This window comes from Nuphar pumila, chromosome 17 (genome assembly GCF_984573655.1).
Source record: "Nuphar pumila chromosome 17, dmNupPumi1.hap1.1, whole genome shotgun sequence".
Lineage (NCBI taxonomy): Eukaryota > Viridiplantae > Streptophyta > Magnoliopsida > Nymphaeales > Nymphaeaceae > Nuphar > Nuphar pumila.
Window position 1 is genome coordinate 7,002,551 of NC_143265.1, and position 22,827 is coordinate 7,025,377.

The 22,827-nt window shown below is 41.4% G+C and overlaps 1 protein-coding gene across 1 annotated transcript in view; it reads left to right on the plus strand.

Moving 5' to 3' along the window:
* The window catches only part of LOC149811507 (uncharacterized), a 54,230-nt gene that overhangs the window by 29,120 nt on the left and 2,283 nt on the right, over positions 1–22,827 (plus strand). The window contains exons 5-12 of the mRNA XM_089993418.1: positions 8,730–8,819; positions 8,922–9,040; positions 9,206–9,307; positions 10,174–10,290; positions 10,410–10,475; positions 11,913–11,979; positions 12,387–12,440; positions 12,515–12,604. Of these exons, the coding sequence (XP_089849544.1) occupies positions 8,730–8,819; positions 8,922–9,040; positions 9,206–9,307; positions 10,174–10,290; positions 10,410–10,475; positions 11,913–11,979; positions 12,387–12,440; positions 12,515–12,604 (705 nt within the window). The remainder of the gene's footprint in view (positions 1–8,729; positions 8,820–8,921; positions 9,041–9,205; positions 9,308–10,173; positions 10,291–10,409; positions 10,476–11,912; positions 11,980–12,386; positions 12,441–12,514; positions 12,605–22,827) is intronic.

Genomic DNA, 22,827 nt, shown 5'->3' on the forward strand with positions numbered 1-22,827 from the left:
TATCCTCTTGTGTTTCAACGGTCGATGGTACATCATTAAAAATTGAAAGTATTGGAACACTTGATTTTAAAAACTTTTTCGTTCCTAAAGTAAGAATCGTTCCTAAAATTAATTTAAACCTTTTTCCCGTGTCTCAAATCACCGATCATGGATGCCAAGTCTCTTTCTCACCTAAAGATTGCACCGTGCAGGATCTCCAGTCAGGGAAGCTGATTGGGCAAGGCTATAGAAGGGGTGACCTCTACTTTATGGATTTTTTGACTCTTCCATCTAAGTCATTTTGCAATCTTGTAAAAGACAAAAGTATTGGAATATGGCATGAGAGACTTGGCCATCCAAATTTTGTAAAAATGTCTCTTTTTCCGTTTTTGAACAATACTTGTAAAGACAATCACATGACTTGTAAAGATTGCATTTTTGGGAAATCTAAAGCTACTCCATTTCCTCAAAGAAGTTACTTTACCACTCGGCCATTTGAACTTATTCATTCCGATGTGTGGGGACCTTCCCCTATTTTGTCTAAAGGAGGTTTTTCGTATTACGTGGTCTTTATTGATGACTTCACTCGATTCACGTGGATTTACTTCCTAAGTCGCAAATCCAAAGTTTTCTCCTTCTTTAAAGAATTTCATGCAATGGTCAAAAATCAATTTTTGGGAAATCTATCTATTCTTAGGTCCGATTCGGGAGGCGAACCAATGATTTTCAAAGCTATTTAAAAGAAAATGGAATTTGTCACCAACGTTCTTGCCCCAACACTCCGCAACAAAATGGTCTTGCGGAAAGAAAGCATAGACACATAATAGAAACTACAAGAACGTTATTAATTTCAAGAAATATTCCAAAATCCTTTTGGGCCGAAGCGGTTCTAACCTCTATATATCTTATCAATAGAACTCCTTCATCCTCTTTGAAAAATCTTTCTCCATTTGAAAAACTTTACAATATGTCTCCCGATTATAAAAGACTAAGAATTTTTGGATGTAAATGTTTTGTTCTAACTCACAAAAATGATAAACTTTCTCCTAGGGCTATTGAATGTATCTTTTTGGGATATGGCGAAAAACAAAAAGGTTATCGATGTTTTGACATACTTAAAAACAAACTTTATATCTCTAAAGATGTCACATTCCTTGAAGAGGAAAATGGTTTTTCGCACCAACCAAATGAAAATATTGATTATTCCTTTCTATTTGACTTGTTGCCTAAAGAAAACATCATAGATGATCATATTGATCCTAGTGAATCCCTTAGTGAAGATCATTTTGAACATCCAAGTGATGATCAAAACTTAGAAGAAAATGTTTCAAGACAAATTCAAGTCTACTCTAGAAGGAATGAAAGAAATCCTCCTTGTGCCCTTGAAAATTTTTCCCAAAGTGAGTCAATCGAAGAGACCTCTCAAAGAAGATCAAATCGGATTTCCAAAATACCAAATAGATTTGTTTCTTATGATTCATTTTCTCCTAACTTTTGAGCATGCCTACTTGCTCTTCACTCCTTTCATGAACCATCTCATTAAAATGATGCTAAGCAATATGCTCATTGGAATGAAGCTATGGAACTAGAACTTAATGCTCTTAAAAAGGCACAAACTTGGGAAATCATTGATCCTCCCAATGGCAAGAAACTCATTAGATGTAGATGGGTTTTTAAAGTAAAAACTAAAAGTGATGGTTCATTGGAAAGATATAAGGCTAGGTTGGTAGCCAAGGGATATGCCCAAGAGTATGGGGTAGATTATGCTGAAACTTTTGCCCCAGTTGCTCGAATGACTAGTGTTTGAGCTCTTATTGCTATAGCCTCGGTTAAAAAATGGTCGATCTTTCAACTTGATGTCAAAAATGCCTTTTTGAATGGTAATTTAAATGAAGAAGTTTATATGGAACCGCCTCCAGGTATGAATTTAAATGGAAAAATTTTGAAATTAAAAAAGGCTTTATATGGACTTAAGCAAGCTCCTAAAGCTTGGTATGATAGGTTTAGTAACGTATTAATCAATTTAGGATTTTCTTCTTGCTATACCAACACTGCTCTTTTTGTTAAAAGGACAGGTGACTCAATTATTATGCTTTTACTGTATGTTGATGATATGATCATTACTGGGAATGACAAAAAGGGAGTAAATGATGTAAAGTCTATGTTAAAAGAAACTTTTGATATGTCTGACCTTGGTTATTTGAGATATTTTTTAGGGATTGAAGTGGCTTATTCCCCGCGAGGATACATCCTATCTCAAATGAAATTAGCTGCAGAAATTTGTACCAAATCAGGAATATCTGATGAAAAAAAAGTTGAGACTCCCGAAGTTATTAATGCAAAACTGAGACTTGAAGATGGTGTTCTTATTGAGGATCCAACCCCCTACCGTCAATTAATCGGATCTCTCACCTATCTATCCATCACACGTCCAGACATAGCTCATGCGGTTCATGCAGCAAGCCAGTTTCAGCATACACCTACTTCGGTTCATATGGCAGCCGTAATGAGAATTGTGCGATATATCAAAAATACTATATCCAAGGGACTCTTCTTATCCTCTTCCTCATCTCTTGACTTAACTGCTTTTACTGATGCTGACTGGGGAGGAAATCCCAATGATCGTATCTCAATAATGGGTCTTTGTATTTTTTTAGGTGAATCCCTCATTTCGTGGAGATGCAAGAAGCAACAGAAGGTTTCACTGTCATCCACTGAAGCTGAATATCGGGCCATGGCAATGACAACTATGGAAATCGTATGGCTCAGAAGTCTCCTTGCTGACATGGGCGTCCCCATTTTCACTCCCACTAAGCTCTGCTATGATAACAAAAGTGCGATATACATTGCCAGCGATCACACCTTTCATGAGCGGACCAAGCATATCGAAATGGATTGCCATTATGTTCGAGACGAATACCTCAGAGGGACTATCTCATTACCATATGTTACTTCAGAGTATCAACTAGCTGACTTCTTCACCAAGGCGCTCCCAACTCCACGATTTATGTTTCTCCTTAGCAAACTTTCGGTCTTCTCCCCATAAAGTTTGAGGGGGCATGTTAAAATATGTATATATATATATATACATATACTTATATATATATACATCCGTATATATATAAGTATATATATACATATATGTATATATATACATATTCTCTTTTAGTGAAATACCCGATAGGGGTATTCTTGTAAAACAGCCAATGTACTTTTTATTTTTACCTTTTTCTTTTTTCCTTTTTCCTTTTTTATTTTTTTTCTTTTTATTTTTTTACTTTTGGATGACCACAAGGGGCCCCACTCTTGTAGTCGTTGGGGCCCCAACGGTCAGATTTCTGACCGTTGGGGCTCCCAACGACTACAAGGGAGCCCCCTTGTGGTCCCTTCTTTGAGCCTCCCTCCTCTATAAATAGAGGAGGTGTTCTCCTCTTGTAGCATGGGTTTTTCACCCTTCTCTTCCTTTCTTCAATAATATCCAACTTATGACTTTAAGTCATTTTCTATATTTGAGAGTTTTGTGTGTGCACATTCGGTGTTTGTGTTCTTGGCTCTAGTGGTCACTCTTAAAGAGTGACTTTTGCTCTATTGGTGCTTCCACCTCTTTTCATTACAGGGGCAGCTCCCCAGACATATACAGCTCGATAATCAGTCATTTTTCACTCATGAGCAACACCACTAAGAGTTGGATTGCTGTTTCTAAAAAAAAACTGGAAGTCACGACATGAAATCACGATAAAACCAACTCAGGGCCCAAAAATCAGAGTATCACGACTGAAATAGAAGCACTGATCTCTTTCAAACATTCATTGCAGATTAGAAAGCAAAGATAGTAACACACAGAAACTAACGTGGTTCAGTGCAAACTGTACCCATGTCCACGATATCAAGATCTCACGCGAAAAAAAAATAGGGCCCCAACCATGTGCAGAATCACCAACAACAATCAAACTCCCAACAACAATCAAACTCCCAGCGTAGGTAGTCACGAGAACTCACAGCGAAATTACAACCAATCATTTTCAGAGTCACCAACAGCAATCAAACTCCCAGCGTAGGTAGTCACGAGAATCATGAGAACTCACCAACAACAATCAAACATTTGCAAAGTCACGGCAGGAACTACCAACTAGGCAGTAGGTAGTCACGAGAATAAAAAACGAGGAGCTATGAAACCCACAGCAAGCATCCACGACCAGCAGCATACCCAGATCTGTCATCAGATCTTAAAAAATTTTTAAATCGCTGACCTGATTGGAAAAAATATTCATTGGATCGAAGTTTGATCACGATCAAGAAAGCCTCCACGATCGACTGTGCTTTGATCACACTCGATCACGCTCCCACGATCGGCTAGGCTCTGATACCATGTAGAAGATGAACCGAGCCCTAGATAGAGAGAGAAGAGAGAGAGAGAGAGAGAGAGAGAGACGACTGCACAAGAAAAAGAGAATCCGATATGTTATTAGGGCCTCTCTCTATGTTAAATAGAGAGAGGCTTAAAAGCATAATTACAATAAAGCCCCATTATAAAAGCAAAAATACAAATAGCATCTTAATATAAAATGACTTTACTTAAAACCACCTATTCTCAACATTTATTAAAGACATACATGTCTCCACGTCGCTCTCCTTTAGCGAACATCTCCTTCGTTTGAAGATCCTTGACAAAGACAGAAGTAGGAGTAAATTCCACAGAAGAATTGGTAGAATCAACAAGCTTGGAAACAGATACAATATTTTTCTTTATATTTGGTGCATGAACAACATCAGATAAAGGAATAGATGACTTAGACAAAGGAATGACGACATTGCCTATGTTTGAAATAGGGTGGTGAGTCCCATCTTCGGTTACAATATTAGATTTTCCAAAATAGGGAGTCAGAGTAGAGAACTTACCTGCACTACCAGTGACATGGGTTGCTGCCCCAGAGTCAACATACCATATTCCATCATCATTTTGCTTCAGATTCAAGTTGACCATAGTAGATAGAAGGAGATCCTTAGCATCTTCACTGACTCGAAATGTACCTGCAGTTCCTGATATACCAACATTTCTGGTGTTTTGCATTCTATTCTGATTTTGTGGGTTGAACCAGCAGTTGGCCTTGATATGACCTCGCTTGTTGCACTGATAGCATGTGGGAACATTCTTTGAAAAATTGGCATTAGAATTTGGTGTAGGTAGTATCCCACGTCCACCCTGGATTGGATTTCCCTTGCCTCTGCCACGCCCTCCTCGTGCACGATCAGCAAACGTCCCTGTGACAAGAATCTCATGCGTAGATGATTGCCCTGCTGAAGCATCAGATATGCTTTTTAAAGACATCTCGTATTGGAAGAGTTTAGCACGTAATTCCTCAAAACTGGGCAACGAAGGCAAGCATAATAAAGAGGTGACAAGTACATGATATTCTGATCCCAGGGCATTCAGTGTTTGTTGCACCTTTTCTTTATCGGGCACTGGATATCCAACAATGGATAATTGATCTGTGATGCTTTTGACTTGATTTAAAAATTCAATAATGGTCATTGCTCCCTTCTTTAAAAGTTGAAATTCACGCTTGAGAAACAACACCTTAGCCTCTGATATCTGAGAGTAGGTTTGAGCTAAAGTTTCCCACAATACTTTAGATGTGCAATCATCAGGGATAGAAACCAAAACTTCTTGCGACAATGTGGAAGTGATATACGCGACGAGAGCCTGATCACGTTTCATCCAAGCAATAAATACAGGATTGCGAATGGTGCTTGACATTTCTCCATCCCCTTTTGCTTCGGTTGTGACAAATTCCGGAGGCATTTGAGTGGAGCCATCCAAGTGACCTGAAAGATCTTGACTGCGAATAAAAGGGGTAATCTGCCTTTTCCAAGTCAAATAGTTATTTGCATTCAGTTTTTCTGAAACTAGCTGCCCCAGAAAATTGGAGGAAAGACCAGAATTGCCTGAAGCATCCATTTGTAGGCTTATGACAAAAATGTGGCTGAAAAACAAAGAATAAAGTGACGCAGCTTATGACAGAAACAATCTGGACTGCTATCATAAAATGATGCAGCTTATGATCAATGACAGAAATTGGTACCAGAAGAAATGAACTGCAGTTGATGTGTGTGAATCAAGGAAAGAAGATGAAGTCACGAGTAATAAGAAAAACTACAACAGTTGTTGTGTGTGAATTAGGAAAAGAAGATGAACTCAACCTTTTGTGTAAACTGTGAATGAATGAAGAAGAAGAAGTGACTTGCAGTTGCTGTGTGTGAATCAAGAAAAGAAGATGAAGTCACGAGTAATAAGAAAAGCTACAACAGTTGCTGTGTGTGAATTAGGAAAAGAAGATGAACTCAGCCTTTTGTGTAAACTGTGAATGAATGAAGAAGAAGTGACCTGCAGTTGCTGTGTGTGAATCAAGAAAAGAAGATGAAGTCACAAGTAATAAGAAGAACTATAAAAGGGGAAAAAAACTGTTGTGCGTGAAACAGGGTGTAACACAGTAAACGAGTGAAAATCTGAATTTATTTCAGATTAGTTGGAACACAGACAACAAATCTGAATGTATTGCAAATCTGCAATATAGATAGTTATTCATTGCTGAAAAAGGAAAAGGTGAAGGGGACAAATCATGTGACCGACGATGACAAAAAAGGAATAGGGGAATAGGAAGTCGGAACCTGATTCACGTGAACTAATTCACGTCGCTGAAGAAGACCAATTCACGAGTTCTGAAAGGAACGAGGAGGACTCGCCAGATTCACGAGTTCTGAAAGGAATGAGAAGAACTCGGCTTTTGCTACAGCAGATCTTGGCTTTTCACGTTCCTGAGGAAAGTCCTTTTTCGCCCAGAAATACAGCGTGCTCTGATACCATGAGAAAACACGTGAGAGAGAGAGAGAGAGCTCTTCTTGAGAAATCGGCAGCCCTAAACTTTCTTAGTTGCTGCACTAGTGCTTTATTAGTCTTAATAGGGTTACAATGATCTTTTACAAGGACAAAAGTGCCCCTTATAAGTAACACATGTTACAATATAATACAACTAAAGTAAAACTCGTGAATGGATATGGATCCTTTATCGAATCCATATCCATACCATATTCCACATTCTAATACAGAGGAATAACTTAAGATACCTGAGAAAACAGTACCAGATGATGAGGCAGGAGTGAACAAATAAGAGGGGATAATGGCTCACTAAGCAAGAAGCTACAATTGCAATTGCTGGATCTGCTGTTGAATCTTATGTTGAACTTGTTCTAGCCACTCAAGCTTCCCACCACCTAATGCCTCACTACTAGCAAGTGATAGGCCAACTAAATGCTTATAATTGGATATTATACCTTCATTCTCAGAAGAAGCTGCATATGCTCGGTCTCTTTTTCTTAAGAACGGGGCAATAATTTTTCATATGCCCAAAGTTCTTACAATAACTGTACTGAACAAAACTAAGGTCACCTCTTCCACCAAACCCCAAATCTCCTCACCCTCCTGTCTTACCACCACCTCTGCCTCCAAATCTGCCACTTATCTACCTAGGCACAACCATAACATTATCCCCAGATGGATATACTCCAAGAGACTTTATCTTAGTCTCTTCTGTAATTAATTCTGCAATGATTTGGGTCACAGATGGTAAGTGGGAGCAATGCAGAATAGTACTCCTTGTTCCATCAAACTCAAGTCTAAGAGCCATAAGGAACTTAATAACTCTGTCAGTTTCGTTGTGCTGATCAAGAAGCCCCAGATATGTTTGACATGATGTACAAGATTCACACTTAGTATTTTTCTCACACTTCTTCTGACCCTCCATATGAGCAAGAGCATCCTAGATTCTCTGCATTCCAAATAAAATTCTTCAATCCACTTGCTCCCTTGGCGCATGCTCCTCAACTCTTGAGTGAGTTAATAGTGCCTTGCCCAATTTTCTTGTCTACCGACCAAAATGGAACAAAACCCAAACCACAAAGCCTACAGATAAGATCAGAATAGGCACAAAAATCAAAACAAAAACACTGTTCATTGCTATTTCAGAAAAAATCTGAGAAAAATCATAACAAATCCCACACTGCTCCAATGATTATGATCTTTTATTCAAAAGCTTTCTAAAATCACACACTAACAAACCCCCAATTCAAATCTTTGATAACTTGAGGTGACTGTATGACTCACCTCTCCATAAGATGACGTTAGCTTGGCAGCCAACCCACGAACACCAGCTCTAGTTCTTCCTTCTCTAATCCTTCTTGAGTCGATTCTTAGGCTCTGATACCATGTTGAAACTCAAATCTGGTCTAGGGTTAAGTTATTTCACATGGGGCACAAAGGAGAAGATGAGAGTGAAGCACACAAGTTATTGTGGGCTTGAATTCAATAAAGTCGATAATGAGAGGGTATCCTCTCAAGAGTAATAAAGGGGTCGTCCCCCCTTGTGTACAAACAAATGAAATTAATGAACTTCCTAAATTACCCCCAAATTATATCTGTTAGGTCCTGATACAAAGGGGAATTACATTACTTAATGTAAAACAACATAATACATAGACTTCAATATGCGATAACCAATTATTCATCAAACTTCTTAAATGTCATACCAAAATTACATCTATATATTGCTTGTCATTAAATTCTGTTCTAAATGTTCTCTCTAAGCCAGTACTTGGAATTGCATTTTTTTATTTTGCTATATTTCTTTTTTCTACCTATTTCTGTACTGTTAGAGCTTCAGAGTTCACTGACATTGGAATTTGTCTGCATTCAGATGAAAAGAAAGGAAAAAGCTAAGAAAAGTTTACTAGCAATTCCAGTTGGTATAAAGCAGAAAGAAAATGTTAATCATATTGTTAAGAAGGTGCAAGTCAAATGTTCTGTTAAGGTTTCAACTCTTTTTTTTTCTTTACCCAAGGTTGGCATGATAACTTCCTAATATAATTGGTTCTACTTTAAATGTCAGTTTCCTCCAAGCAACTTCACAGTTATGCTCTTCCACTATGATGGCGTCGTCGATCAGTGGAGGGATCTTCCATGGACTGATAGCATATTGCATGTCTCTGCAATTAGCCAAACTAAATGGTTGTTTTCTGGTCATGATAGTTTATTCACAAATACGGTTGGATCTGCCCTTGTTTTCATATGGGGCATTGTGCATTACAGCCTTTTGTTTTAGCTTATGCTTTGTAAATAGTACAATAATTTTCTTAGATATTTTAGTTTCTTACTTTTTTTTGGTCTGTATAGGTGGTATGCCAAGCGTTTCTTGCATCCAGACATAGTTGCTGAATACAGTTATATTTTCCTTTGGGATGAGGACCTTGGTGTTGAACATTTTAATCCTGGACGGTGTGTTTACACTCTGTGTTTACACTCAAACATTCTTGAATTTCATTTGGAATTGTTGTGAGGCTTGATCCTCATACTTTGTGTGTCTAAAAGCTACTGATGGAAACGACTATAATCTTGTATAGAGTTAAATCTCATAAATTGACCAATGTCACAAACTTTGGGTCCATTTACTGCAGTAAATATATCCAAATATTTATATATTGAAGGTCTATAAATGTTATTTTTAGATTAGCGTGCATGATTTCTTTTCCACAATAATCTTTGACAGTTTCCATGCCTTTTGTCTTTGTTTGGTGTACTCATGTCTACAAATATGTTCTTGATAGTTTCAAGTTCCTTGTGAAGTTACAGCTCTGATCAGCCATAGCATACAGACTGATTTTTTAGATGTTACTGCTTTGATACTTTTGAATGTTTTATAATAAAATAATTTATCATGGTCAATTAAAACTTTCTCAAACCATGTGAAGAAGAATTGTTAGTTATATTAGCATTTTTGCTGAATGCGTACATTTCTCTTTTTTTTCCTATTTTCTTTATTGATAATGTTTTTAGGTGATTTTTTTAATAAATGTGAACTAGTTCCAAATTTGTCTGAGATTTTCCAAAATGCCTAATTTTAACTTGTGTCAGACGTAAGGTATGCCTTGTTAGCCACGTGAAGGAACTTTAGGCTGTGTGGTTAAGGTTGTCTTACGCACACATGAAACATGAAATGTTGGTATGAAACATGAATCATCTTTGCCGGCGGAATGGATTTCTTGTTGTTTGAGGGTGTCTAGGCAAGCTTGAAAGCTTTCAGTAATGATCATTTGAATTTTATATAAAAACTGACATTAAAAGGCTCCTTGAAATCATGGCAGCTATTTGTCTATTGTCGAGGATGAAGGGCTAGAAATATCTCAGCCAACATTGGATCCGACTAGGTCAGAGGTGCACCATAGAATTACTGTGCGTACAATAAAATCAAGAATTCACATGTGAGTTTGTGAAATGCCTTCTTGAAAATTGTAAGTTTTGGGTATGTTGATAAGGTGATGATATTCTTACCTAATCTATTTTACTCATTATATTGATGCATACTTTTTCTGTATTACAGAAGAACATACAAATTCCGCGGTAGCGTGAGATGCTATAAGAATAGTACTGCACCACCATGTACTGGGTATGGTTGTGTTTGATTATCTAAATTTTGTTCTAGGGCTGGAATTCTAAGATATTAGAAAGGATAATATATAAACACAATAAGCAGGGATCATGAAATGCTTGGTTTAGTGCCTTCTTCTTTTAATTCAAATGATTGACCTCAAAAAGCAGATCCAGCAAAATGACATGTTTACATGGAAAACCTATTTTTCCTGCCCTTGAAGCCCTGTTTGGATGACGGGGCAAACCCTGGTTTGCAAAAACCCGGTTTGGGACAACCAGATTTGCCAAAACCCAACTAGAAATGGCTGTTTGGATGGCCAAAACCTGGTTTTCAGGATTTTCGCCACCAAAAACTAAAAAAAAGAAAAATAAGGCTGGCCATTTTTCGGCCAGCCACTGGCCAGAAAATTGCTGGCCATGGTAAAAAAAAAACCTAAAACAAAAGAAACCATGCCCAGTTGTTTCCCGGCCAGCCATGAACAAAAAAACAAACGGGAAAAAGAAAAAGGAAACCAATTTTCGGTTGGTCACCGGCCAGAAATGGCCAGCCATGCTGTAGAGTGGGAGAGTATCCCATGGCTGTGAGGGTTTGTGTGTGTGTGTGAAGCATAGTTGGCAAACTCGTGACTTGGGCTCGGATTATCCAATCTTTGACTCGCGAGTCAGCGGGTTGACTCAGTGACTCGGACGAGTCAGGACTCTTTATTTTATAGTGTAAGCACATGAAAATAACTAAACTTCAAGCTGTCAATAGCTAAGTTACAAAAACATGTAATTATACATGATTATTAACTTTTTTCATTGAACAATACTAGATTCTTCATAACAAGTGACTTTATATAAGAATTGTGCATTAAAGTCATAAAATACATGATAAAAAATTATAATCGGCAGTCCTGAATCATGATCCAGTTGGGGTCCGATCCAAGTTGACTCGGGAAATTCTGGATTCGACTCGCTGGGTTTGCCAACTATGGTGGGAAGAGGCAAAGGGTGGTGGGGAATAATCCCTCCCAATAAACCAGGTTAAAACCTGAGAGGAGGGCCGGGGGGTGTCATTTATCCGGGTTTGGGCCAAAACCTGGTTTTCGCCCAAAACCCGGTTTTCCAAACAGTAAGTATTTTCCTTCAATGAATAAAATGTTTCAAAAATGCATGAACGAGGCAAATTTAGAATCCATGTTCTCCTTCTGAAATCTTCGATATGATGTCACACTTATATCTCCAAGGTAGCTAAATTTCAATAATTGAAGAAAAAGGACCTATAATTTAATTATTAAAAGCCACTTTATTGAAATTATTAGGGCTTGAGATTAGGTGAATATTCAAAGATCCAAAAAATGACATCTTGATCGGATTATCAGCTTACATGAGTATTCTACCGTTGGTTTTCTGGATTCATGATCCTTTTGTTCAGCAATACTATGGCTCAGTTCTTTATCTCATATTGCAGTTGGGTAGAGATGATGGCCCCTGTGTTCTCAAGAGCTGCCTGGCGCTGTGCATGGTACATGATCCAGGTGCAGCATTTGTAGTGGGTTTTATTGTTTGCTATTGATAGGACCAACACAATCTTATTGACTATATCATGTTTAGATTATTAGTTAACAAATTTATTGGAAAGTTGTGATGAAACCTGGTTTCATGGATTATTTACTTGAATTCCTGTTCTTTTCACTCATATCATACAAGCGTATTGGAACTTATGTAATGAAACCTGGTTTCAAGGGTTATTTGCTTGAAGTGCTGTTTTTTTCCGTTATTGCATTATAGTGCCAACTCTCACACATGTTTGATATTTAGTTGTTCTCTTTGGGCAGTTTTTACTCATTTTAGTCCCTAATTTTATTGTATTATGCACACTTTGGGCAAATGTCCTTGCACTAAAAGAGATCATTAGCATCATCCTTTGCATATTGCTCTGCAGAATGACTTGATTCATGCATGGGGCCTGGACATGAAGCTTGGTTACTATGCACAGGTGGGGATTCTTAACCATCAATTTCTTTAGCACTCTTATTGCTGGTATTGCAATCTAAACACGCCTTCAAATAGGGTCAAAGGAGTAAAAATGTGGGGATAGTCGACAGTGAATATGTTGTTCATCTTGGTATGCCTACACTTGGCCATTTGGATGCAAACAAGGTAAGAAAATTAACCTGATTACATTGAAAATCATAATGTTACTTTGCATGATGCAAACAGACAACACAAAGGTTCATGCCACTGTTGACCTATGTCACATGGATACAGTTGTGAATATGGGGATATGTCCATTTTAATGTTCAATATGACTAATATATAAGGAGACACGGTACGGGGGCCAAATTGAAGTATTCATGTAACGCACCAAAATTTCGAACCTTATAAATTCCTTGAAATAGTTGGAAAATTCCTTTTCTTTACAGAGTTTATTTCTAAATCAGCGGAAACGATTTCTTTTAAAAGAAAAATGACAGGTTTGACAACTTTGGGCACGTTAGCGAGAAAACAAAGATTTACCATGGACAATCTGTAATCATACTTAGGAACCCATTCCTTCTATTCAAAGAGAGTATCAAGTTTGTACAAAATTTGGGTTTCCTCAAGGGAAAACCGTATCAAAAACCAAAAATGTCCAGGAGAAGCACTACGAGCAGAAACAGTGGATCCTTCAATCATCTCGCAGTCGCGCCATCGCCTGATACACCTAATCGTCACCTGTACCCATGAGATGGGTTAGTTTTGCGAAAAACTAGCAGGAGAGTACAAAGACAGAAAGAAATAAATTAGGCATAGATAATTTATGCAGCAGGTAGTAACAAGCAAACTAAGCAGATAGATTGGAGGAATAAGCTAAGTACAACAAACTGAAAAGGGTGTGCATGCTCATTTTAGTTATTACTTGATAACCGGCCATGCGGGTACATACATGGCACGTGAGTCGAGACAGTCGAGTCCAAGCCGATTGTTCATTATGTTAAGTATTTTAATATACCTCGGTTGTCTGACTGAATCCTATTCCTATGGAGACGACCGATGGTCAAGAGAGTAAGTCCTCAAGGCCTGATAGGGATGCATCCAACTTCTGCAGAAGTGTTAGGCTAACTTATGTAGCCCCTATCCCTCCCCCCTAACCTCTGATGACTGGGGAAAAACGGGTCTTTTGCCCTTTTTGAAAGCCATAAATGGACTGTCCATCGGAGTTGGTACCCTTCGTCCTCTCTCTTGACGAAGCAAAGGTTAAATTGAGCGCGACGGGGTTTCTTAGCCGTTGCCTTATTCTTCATGCTCTGGTCCATTAGACCGAAACAAGCATCTTGCCTATGAAGACGATCCCATTCTTATATGTGTTTTCAACAACCTGCACTAAGCATTAATCGAGGTCATAAGACTCTCTCATCCAATCGTCGTAGTACTAACATGTCTCGCATGTTTAAGAAGTACACTTACGAGAAAAGGGATACAAGTCCTTAATAGGAGCCTCGGGAGTGTGTTTCGCAAAGATATAATGTTTTTTTTAAAAACTATTTTAACATATCAAATCTTTCGAAACCACACACAATCTTGCCAACATAAGGCATGTGATTTTCTCGAATCTGACATCCGATGATGCAGTGTCTGGGTGCTATGTAAGTCACGACACTGGTTTTGGTAAATGGGTTTCACAAAGGAACCTATCACCCAACAACTTGGTCTTGCCCCAGATCAAGGGTTTTCCCAAAACATATCGGGTGGAAAGAGCAATAGGTATACCTCTCGAATACACTGAGTCTATGGCAAGGAAAAGAAACAAAAGATAATAATGCGAAAAGGAAGTGCCTGGGCGCGAAGCACGACGGCAAACAGGAACTGCGAAAGCAAGGGACAAGGATCGCGAAACCGCGTCCTTGAATTAAAAGACAGTAAATAGTAACTATGAAAGCAAAAGCCTGGGCGCAAAGCACGACGGCAACAGAAACAGAAAGTGCGTAAGCAAAGGACAAGGACCGCGAAACCGCATCCTTGAATTAAAAGACAATAAGCAGTAAATACGAAAGTAAAAGCCTGGGCGCAAAGCGCGACGGCAAACTGAAATGCGAAAGCAAAGGACAAGGATCGCGAAACCGCATCCTTGATTTAAAAGTGTACTTATATACATATAAGTATATAAATATATCATTAAGTCCCTTCGATCATCAATTATTTAAGCTTGATTTAATTATTTAAGTCCTTGTGCAACTTGTCCTACCTTGGAGTATTGCGAGAATGAAGTCGTCTACGAACGTAAGTGATCATCGGTTTAGTTCGCGGGGCGCGAACGGGCTCCGTTGCGTAACACTGCAAAAGTACGTAGTTTAGCATGTATAAAATGAATATAGGTAGGGAGAAAGCTCGGTTTCTCCGCAACTCAATGCAGGGGTCATCGGCCCCTACCGTTACGAAAGAGAACGGGGTAGGGTCCAATGACCCATGCCATTAAAAGGAGATGGGTGCAGGGGCCATCGGCCCCTGCCGGATATCTAAAGGAGGGCAGGGGCCACCTGCCGTGATAATAGTAAGAGGGGCAGGGGCCTTTGGCCCCTGCTAAGTCTTTAAAAGGAGGAGTTGGCCGGCGATGCAAAGAGAGAGAGAGATGGAGTCGGGGGAAGAGAGAGCAGAGGGGAGAGAGACGAGAGATGAGAGAGAGAGACGGGGGGTCGAGGGAGGCTCGTTAGGCCCTCCCCTCTCCCCTCTCGTCTTTTAATAGGGAGAGGGCGCACACAGGGCCCGCCCCCTGTGTCCCCGGAGGCTCCCCTCCCCCTACGGGCTGCCAGTCCCCTCGAAAAGGGTTTTCGAGGGGCTGACACGGGTTGGATCCGGGTCGGATCTGGACCCGACCTGGGTCCGATCTTGTTTTTTAAATTTTTTTTTTATAACTGGTTTTTACATCCAACCCTCCTTAAAATAATTTCGTCATCGAAATTAAATTGAACTTAATGATCAAGGTACAAGTCAGGGTATTTCTCCCTAATAGCAGAGTGAGGCTCCCAAGTACATTCCTCTATTCCATGGTGCTTCCAGCGCACCTTTACAAGAGATATCGTCTTTGATCTAAGCACTTGCTCTCGACGATCAACGATCTCGACTGGTCTTTCCTCGAAAGACAAATCCTTCTGAATGTCTACATCATCATAATGGATGATGTGTGTTGGGTCGTGAGCGTATTTCCGAAGCATGGATACGTGAAAAACATTATGGATCCGAGCGTACTGAGGAGGTAAAGCCACACGATACGCTGCTTCACCAATCCGTTCCAGGATCTCGAACGGTCCGACAAATCTAGGGCTTAGCTTTCCCTTTTTCCCAAAACGAAAAACGCTCTTTGTGGGAGATACCTTAACAAAAACCATATCTCCTATCGAGAAGGTGAGCTCTCGACGACGACGATCCGCGTTACTTTTCTGCCGACTCTGTGCAGTACGGAGTCGCTCTCGTATCATCTGCACCTGCTGAGTGTAGTGTTGTAGCACTACAGGAGATTCCATCCTTCGGTCGCCAACCTCATCCCAGTAGAGGGGCGAACGACAGGGCTTTCCATACAAGGCCTCGTAAGGGGCCATCCCGATGCTAGCGTGATAACTGTTATTGTATGCAAATTCGGCCAGACTGGTATGAGAATCCCATTCTCCCTTCCAGTCCATCATGCACGCACGCAGCATGTCCTCCAAAGTCTGAATTGTGCGTTCAGACTGTCTGTCTGTCTGAGGGTGAAATGCGGTACTGAACTTTAAATTCGTACCCAACGCGATTTGAAGTTGTCCCCAAAACCTCGAGGTAAACCTCGGATCACGATCGGAGATGATAGATACCGGAACACCGTGCAACCTCACAATCTCACGAATGTAGAGATCCGCCAAACTGTCTAAGGACTGACTAATACGGATAGGAAGGAAATGAGCTGATTTGGTGAGTCGATCAACGATCACCCAAATCGCATTGTTCTTTCTTCGTGTCCTAGGCAAACCGACAATAAAGTCCATAGTGATGTCTTCCCACTTCCATTGTGGGATCTCCATTTGCTGCATTACTCCGCCAGGTCGTTGATGCTCGATCTTAATCTGCTGGCAAGTCAAACACTTATAGATGTATTCGGCCACATCTCGCTTCATTCCGCTCCACCAATATCTGCGCTGCAAGTCTTTGAACATCTTCGTGCCTCCCGGGTGAATCGTATATTTGGATTTATGGGCCTCTACGAGAATTTCGTCTCTCAAAACGGGATCATTTGGGACCCAAAGATGATTTTTGAGCCAAACGCTTCCATCGTCCTTAAGTCGGAAAGGAGTATCGGTTTGTTGTGTACGAGCCTTCAGCTTCTCGTACTGTGCAGTAGTCCTTTGCCCAGCAAGGATCTTGGCTAATAGCTCAGGTTGAGCTATCAAATTAGAAAGACTGATAGAATTTGATGAGACTGCAAACGGTTTCCATGAAACCAAATCCTCAATCAACTTCCAACCAACGTATAATAGGTTGACAGAAATGCTAGAAGCCTTACGGCTGAGAGCATCAGCTACCACGTTCGCCTTTCCTGGATGGTAGGAAAGGGTGAAATCGTAATCCTTGAGAAATTCTAGCCACCATCGTTGCCTCATACTAAGCTCCTTCTGTGAAAACAAATACTTGAGGCTCTTATGATCCGTAAAAGCCTCGAATTGTTCCCCGTACAAGTAGTGTCGCCAAATCTTTAATGCGAACACCACAGCCGCTAATTCCAAGTCATGAGTCGGATAATTCTTCTCATGAATCTTAAGTTGACGCGATGCGTAGGCGATTACCTTACCATTCTGTATAAGGACGCAGCCCAAGCCTGTCCCGGAAGCGTCAGTAAAAATCACGAAGCCGCATTGTTCTGAAGGCAAGGCCAAGATAGGAGCGGTAGTAAGTCGTTCCTTCAGCAACTGAAAATTGTTTTCGCACGAATCGTCCCACACGAACTTAGCCTCCTTCTTTAGTAGCTTTGTCATAGGCAGGGAGAGTTTGGAAAAATCTTGGATAAATCTTCGATAATATCCAGCTAATCCAAGGAAGCTTCTGATGTCACGAACATTCCTCGGTTGCTGCCAGCTTAGTACGGCCTCCACCTTTGCAGGATCTACGGATACGCCTTTCTCGGATATAACATGTCCCAAAAACATAACCTCCTTGAGCCAAAACTCACTTTTAGAGAATTTAGCAAACAAACGCTCCTTCCGCAAGGTTTCCAAAATGATGATCAGGTGTTCGCGATGTTGATCCCAGGTCTCTGAGTACACCAGGATGTCATCAATGAACACGATGATGAAGGTGTCTAAAAAGGGTTTAAACACACGGTTCATGAGGTCCATGAAGGTTGCAGGAGCGTTGGTGAGTCCGACAGGCATGACAGTAAACTCGAAATGCCCATACCTGGTTTGAAAAGCCGTCTTAGAGATATCATCTCCCTTAATTCTGAGTTGATGGTATCCTGACCTAAGGTCGATCTTTGAGAAAATCTTGGCATTCCGCAGTTGATCGAACAAATCTTCGATACGCGGTAACGGATATTTATTCTTTATCGTGGCCTGGTTGAGCATTCGATAGTCGATGCACAACCGCAATGATCTATCCTTCTTTTTAATGAATAAAACAAGAGCTCCCCAAGGCGAGACACTGGGGCGAATGAATCCTAAATCCATCAACTCCTGAAGCTGCTTCTAAGTTCCTCGAGCTCGGCTGGCGCCATACGGTATGGAGCTTTAGAAATCGGCGCAGTACCTGGTAACAATTCGATGCTGAATTCAATCTCTCGTGGTGGGGGAAGTCCTGGCAGCTCCTCTGGGAAGACGTCTGGAAAATCCTGAACCACCTCCAGATCTCTAATCGAAACTAGCGTCGGCTCGGACTGAACGACACTGACTAAAAAGGCAGTGCATCCCCTTCTCAGGTAATGTTGTGCCTTTAGCGAAGAAATCATCTTGCTTGCACTGACCGCCTTCACGAACTTGAATTCCACCTTAGGCATCCCTAGTGAAGATAACACAATTTTGCTTTCATGGCAAAAGATTTTGGCATGATACTTGTGCAGCCAATCCATGCCTAGGATGACGTCAAATTCGGTCATATCTAGAAGGATAGTGCAGGCCGGATAATGTCGATCTGCCAAGACTACGTCCAAAGCTGGCACATAGGTCGCACAAATAGTGCTCTTCCCAATCGGGTTATAGACGTTGAGAGCATTATCTAACGAACTTATAGGTACGTGCAAGAGTTCAGCAAATTTTACAGAAATAAAAGAATGAGTGGCATCGCAATCAAAGAGTACGAAAGCTGCTTGGTTAGCAATCAAGATGGTACCTTGCACGAGCTCGCCCTTGGTCAGCTGTTCGACCGTGGCAGTGTAAACGCGTCCTGGTGCTTTCTTCTGGCCGCTGGACTGTGGTTGTTGCGCCTGATAAGAATGTTGCTGTTGTTGCGGTTGCGGCGGTGGTCGGGGGAGCAGAGGTGCTCCACTATTCCTTCTGAGGTCGTCAGCCGCCTTCTTGCGGCACTCGCGTGCAAAGTGGCCCATCTTGCCACAGTACAGGCATCCGCCTGTAAGAAGAGGGCATGCTTGCCCAGGGTGAGGTCGTCCGCATTTGGGGCAGACATCGCCCGCCTGCTGCCGGGCGGGAGGGTTGCCCTGAGGACGCTGACGTTTGGAAGGAGGATATGGCTTTCTTCCACCTACCTTGTTTATGAAAGAGGGCGGTCGCTTGGTTTGACCGCCAGAGGGATATCTCTTTTGATCGTTACCCGCAACGGGTGGCTTCTTGCTTTGGGTGCTCTTGGAGCGCTCCCAATCCTCGGTCAGGAGAGTGGCTGCAGCAACAGCTGCGGAGAGAGTTGATGGCATGCTGTTTAGGACCCTTGGTCGGAGTCCTTCCTTTAATCCGCGGATGAATTTCCCCGCCCGCTCCCGATCATCAGCAAATAAGTTGGGGCAATGACGCTCCAACTCCTGGAACCTAGAGATGTAGTCTACCAGACTTGACGTGCCTTGGCAAAGTTCCAAGAACTCCACCTTTTTCCTCTCCCTCGCATGAGGAGGAAAATAGTTCTCCAAGAAAGCCTTCTTGAAAGTCTCTCAAGAAATAAACGAGTCTGTCGGGAACTGTATGTTCCGAGTCGTGTCCCACCAATGACGGGCGGCACCCAAAAGTCTGAAAGTACCATAAAGAGTCTTCTTGTCTTCTGGGACTACCAAAACTTGGAAAACTCGCTCTACTTCCAAAATCCAGTTTTCAGTTGCATCGGGGTCGGGCTTGCCTGTGAAGGTTGGAGGATCGAGCTTTAAGAACTTTTCATATGATACTGCCGCAGGGTGGCTTGGTTCTGGGGTAGGTACTTGGTTGTGTGCTTGATTTCGCATGGCGCTAGCCAATGCGCTTAAGGAATCCATGATGAATCCCCGCTGATCTAACCATTCGTCAGATGAACCCTCGTTCGACCCTCGAATCATGCTTAAAATAACCAAATGATACACAAGTCAATACTTGAAGGAGAAGAATGATATAAAAAAGTTTATCGTATTTCCGAGTAATAGAGATTACAAAAGCCCAGCAGTGCTGGTATAAGAGGGTACTTACAAAAAGTTAAAGCAAAAATTGTTCACGGGTACAAAAACCAACGAGTTTAATATCCTTTAGGGATGATGAGAGTACTTCCTCAAGTACTCTCTTGCGATACCCGTGCGCCTTAACCCGCTCAGAGGGGGAAAAGGATGCAAATCCTCATTTGGGACTCCTTGCCCGTGAAGAGGAGTAGTGGGGGAGTAATGTGGCGAGGCATCCGGTGCATAGGGCGGCGAAGCCGAAGTGTACACCGGAGAATCCGGTATGTACTGCGGTGGAGCTGGTGTGTATACCGGGGAATCCGATATGTACAGCGGTGAAGCCGGAGAGTTTACCGGAGTATCTGATATGTACTGTGGTGAGTCTGGGGTTGGTGTGTATATTGGTGAGTTGGGGGAAGGCATATGAGTGGGTGGAGCGACGTCCTGAGCACTCTCTAAGGGTAATATTTGTCCATCACACGATGATGTGTCATAAGTACCCTGGACTGAGGATGCTGTGTCATGCAGATCTTGTGCTGCAGTCGCCCTTCTATCGTATGTCTTTCTTCACCACAGAAATCGCACCCTATCTGGGCTTGCCAGGGGATTCTGCTTCAGAGGATTCCAGAGAAGTGTGCCGATTAACTAGGACATGGTTCGGTATACGACTTCCTTCCCGAAAGTGCACTGCTGCCCATGTCGCGGCTAGCGGTGCTTGGTAGGCATCTGGAAGCGTAAAGCCCCATGAATCTGCAAAAGTGGGAGAGGGCGGCCTGTTGGTCCAATGATCTGAACCGGTAGTTGAACGCTCAAGTCTTCCTACCACAGAACTTCTGCCCCTTACAGAACGACAACGCGTTCTTCTTGCGCCTCTTTTGCGTCCCAATCTCTCACCATTCGGAGGGTTCATTTTCTTTAAACAAGAAAAACTCCACATATTCATGTAAGGTATACTCTAGTCTAATAGTATAAAAAAAAAAAGAGAAATTAATTTACTTACAGCGCGATGCGGATGCTCGATGACCAAGAATCACTGTTTCGATCTACTCTGATACCAAGTTGTAACGCCCCAAAATTCTGAACCTTATAAATTCCTTGAAATAGTTGGAAAATTCCTTTTCTTTACAGAGTTTATTTCTAAATCAGCGAAAACGATTTCTTTTAAAAGAAAAAGGACAGGTTTGACAACTTTGGGCACGTTAGCGAGAAAACAAAGATTTACCATAGACGATCTGTAATCATACTTAGGAACCCATTCCTTCTATTCAAAGAGAGTATCAAGTTTGTACAAAATTTGGGTTTCCTCAAGGGAAAACTGTATCAAAAACCAAAAATGTCCAGGAGAAGCACTACGAGCAGAAACAGTGGATCCTTCAATCATCTCGTAGTCGCGCCATCGCCTGATGCACCTAATCGTCACCTGTACCCATGAGATGGGTTAGTTTTGCGAAAAACTAGCAGGAGAGTACAAAGACAGAAAGAACTAAATTAGGCATAGATAATTTATGCAGTAGGTAATAACGAGCAAACTAAGCAGATAGACTGGAGGAATAAGCTAAGTACAACAAACTGAAAAGGGTGTGCATGCTCATTTTAGTTATTACTTGATAACCAGCCATGCGGGTACATACATGGCACGTGAGTCGAGACAGTCGAGTCCAAGCCGAGTGTTCATTATGTTAAGTATTTTAATATACCTCAGTTGTCTGACTGAATCCTATTCCTATGGAGACGACCGATGGTCGAGAGAGTAAGTCCCCAAGGCCTGATAGGGATGCATTCAACTTCTGCAGAAGTGTTAGGCTAACTTATGTAGCCCCTATCCCTCCCCCCTAACCTCCGATGACTGGGGAAAAATGGGTCTTTTGCCCTTTTTGAAAGCCATAAATGGACTGTCCATCGGAGTTGGTACCCTTCGTCCTCTCTCTTGACGAAGCAAGGTTGAATTGAGCGCGACAGGGTTTCTTAGCCGTTGCCTCATTCTTCATGCTCTGGTCCATTAGACCGAAACGAGCATCTTGCCTATGAAGGTGATCACATTCTTATATGTGTTTTCAACAACTTGCACTAAGCATTAATCGAGGTCATAAGACTCTCTCATCCAATCGTCGTAGTACTAACATGTCTCGCATGTTTAAGAAGTACACTTACGAGAAAAGGGATACAGGTCCTTAATAGGAGCCTCGGGAGTGCGTTTCGCAAAGATATAATGTTTTTTTTTTTAACTATTTTAACATATCAAATCTTTTGAAACCACACACAATCTTGCCAACATAAGGCATGTGATTTTCTCGAATCTGACATCCGATGATGCAGTGTCTGGGTGCTATGTAAGTCACGGCACTAGTTTTGGTAAATGGGTTTCACAAAGGAACCTATCACCCAACAACTTGGTCTTGCCCCAGATCAAGGGTTTTCCCAAAACATATCGGGTGGAAAGAGGAATAGGTATACCTCTCGAATACACTGAGTCTATGGCAAAGAAAAGAAACAAAAGATAATAATGCGAAAAGGAAATGCCTGGGCGCGAAGCGCGACGGCAAACAGGAACTGCGAAAGCAAGGGACAAGGATCGCGAAACCGCGTCCTTGAATTAAAAGACAGTAAATAGTAACTATGAAAGCAAAAGCCTGGGCGCAAAGCGCGACGGCAACAGAAACAGAAAGTGCGTAAGCAAAGGACAAGGACCGCGAAACTGCGTCCTTGAATTAAAAGACAATAAGCAGTAAATACGAAAGTAAAAGCCTGGGCGCAAAGCGCGACGGCAAACTGAAATGCGAAAGCAAAGGACAAGGATCGCGAAACCGCATCCTTGATT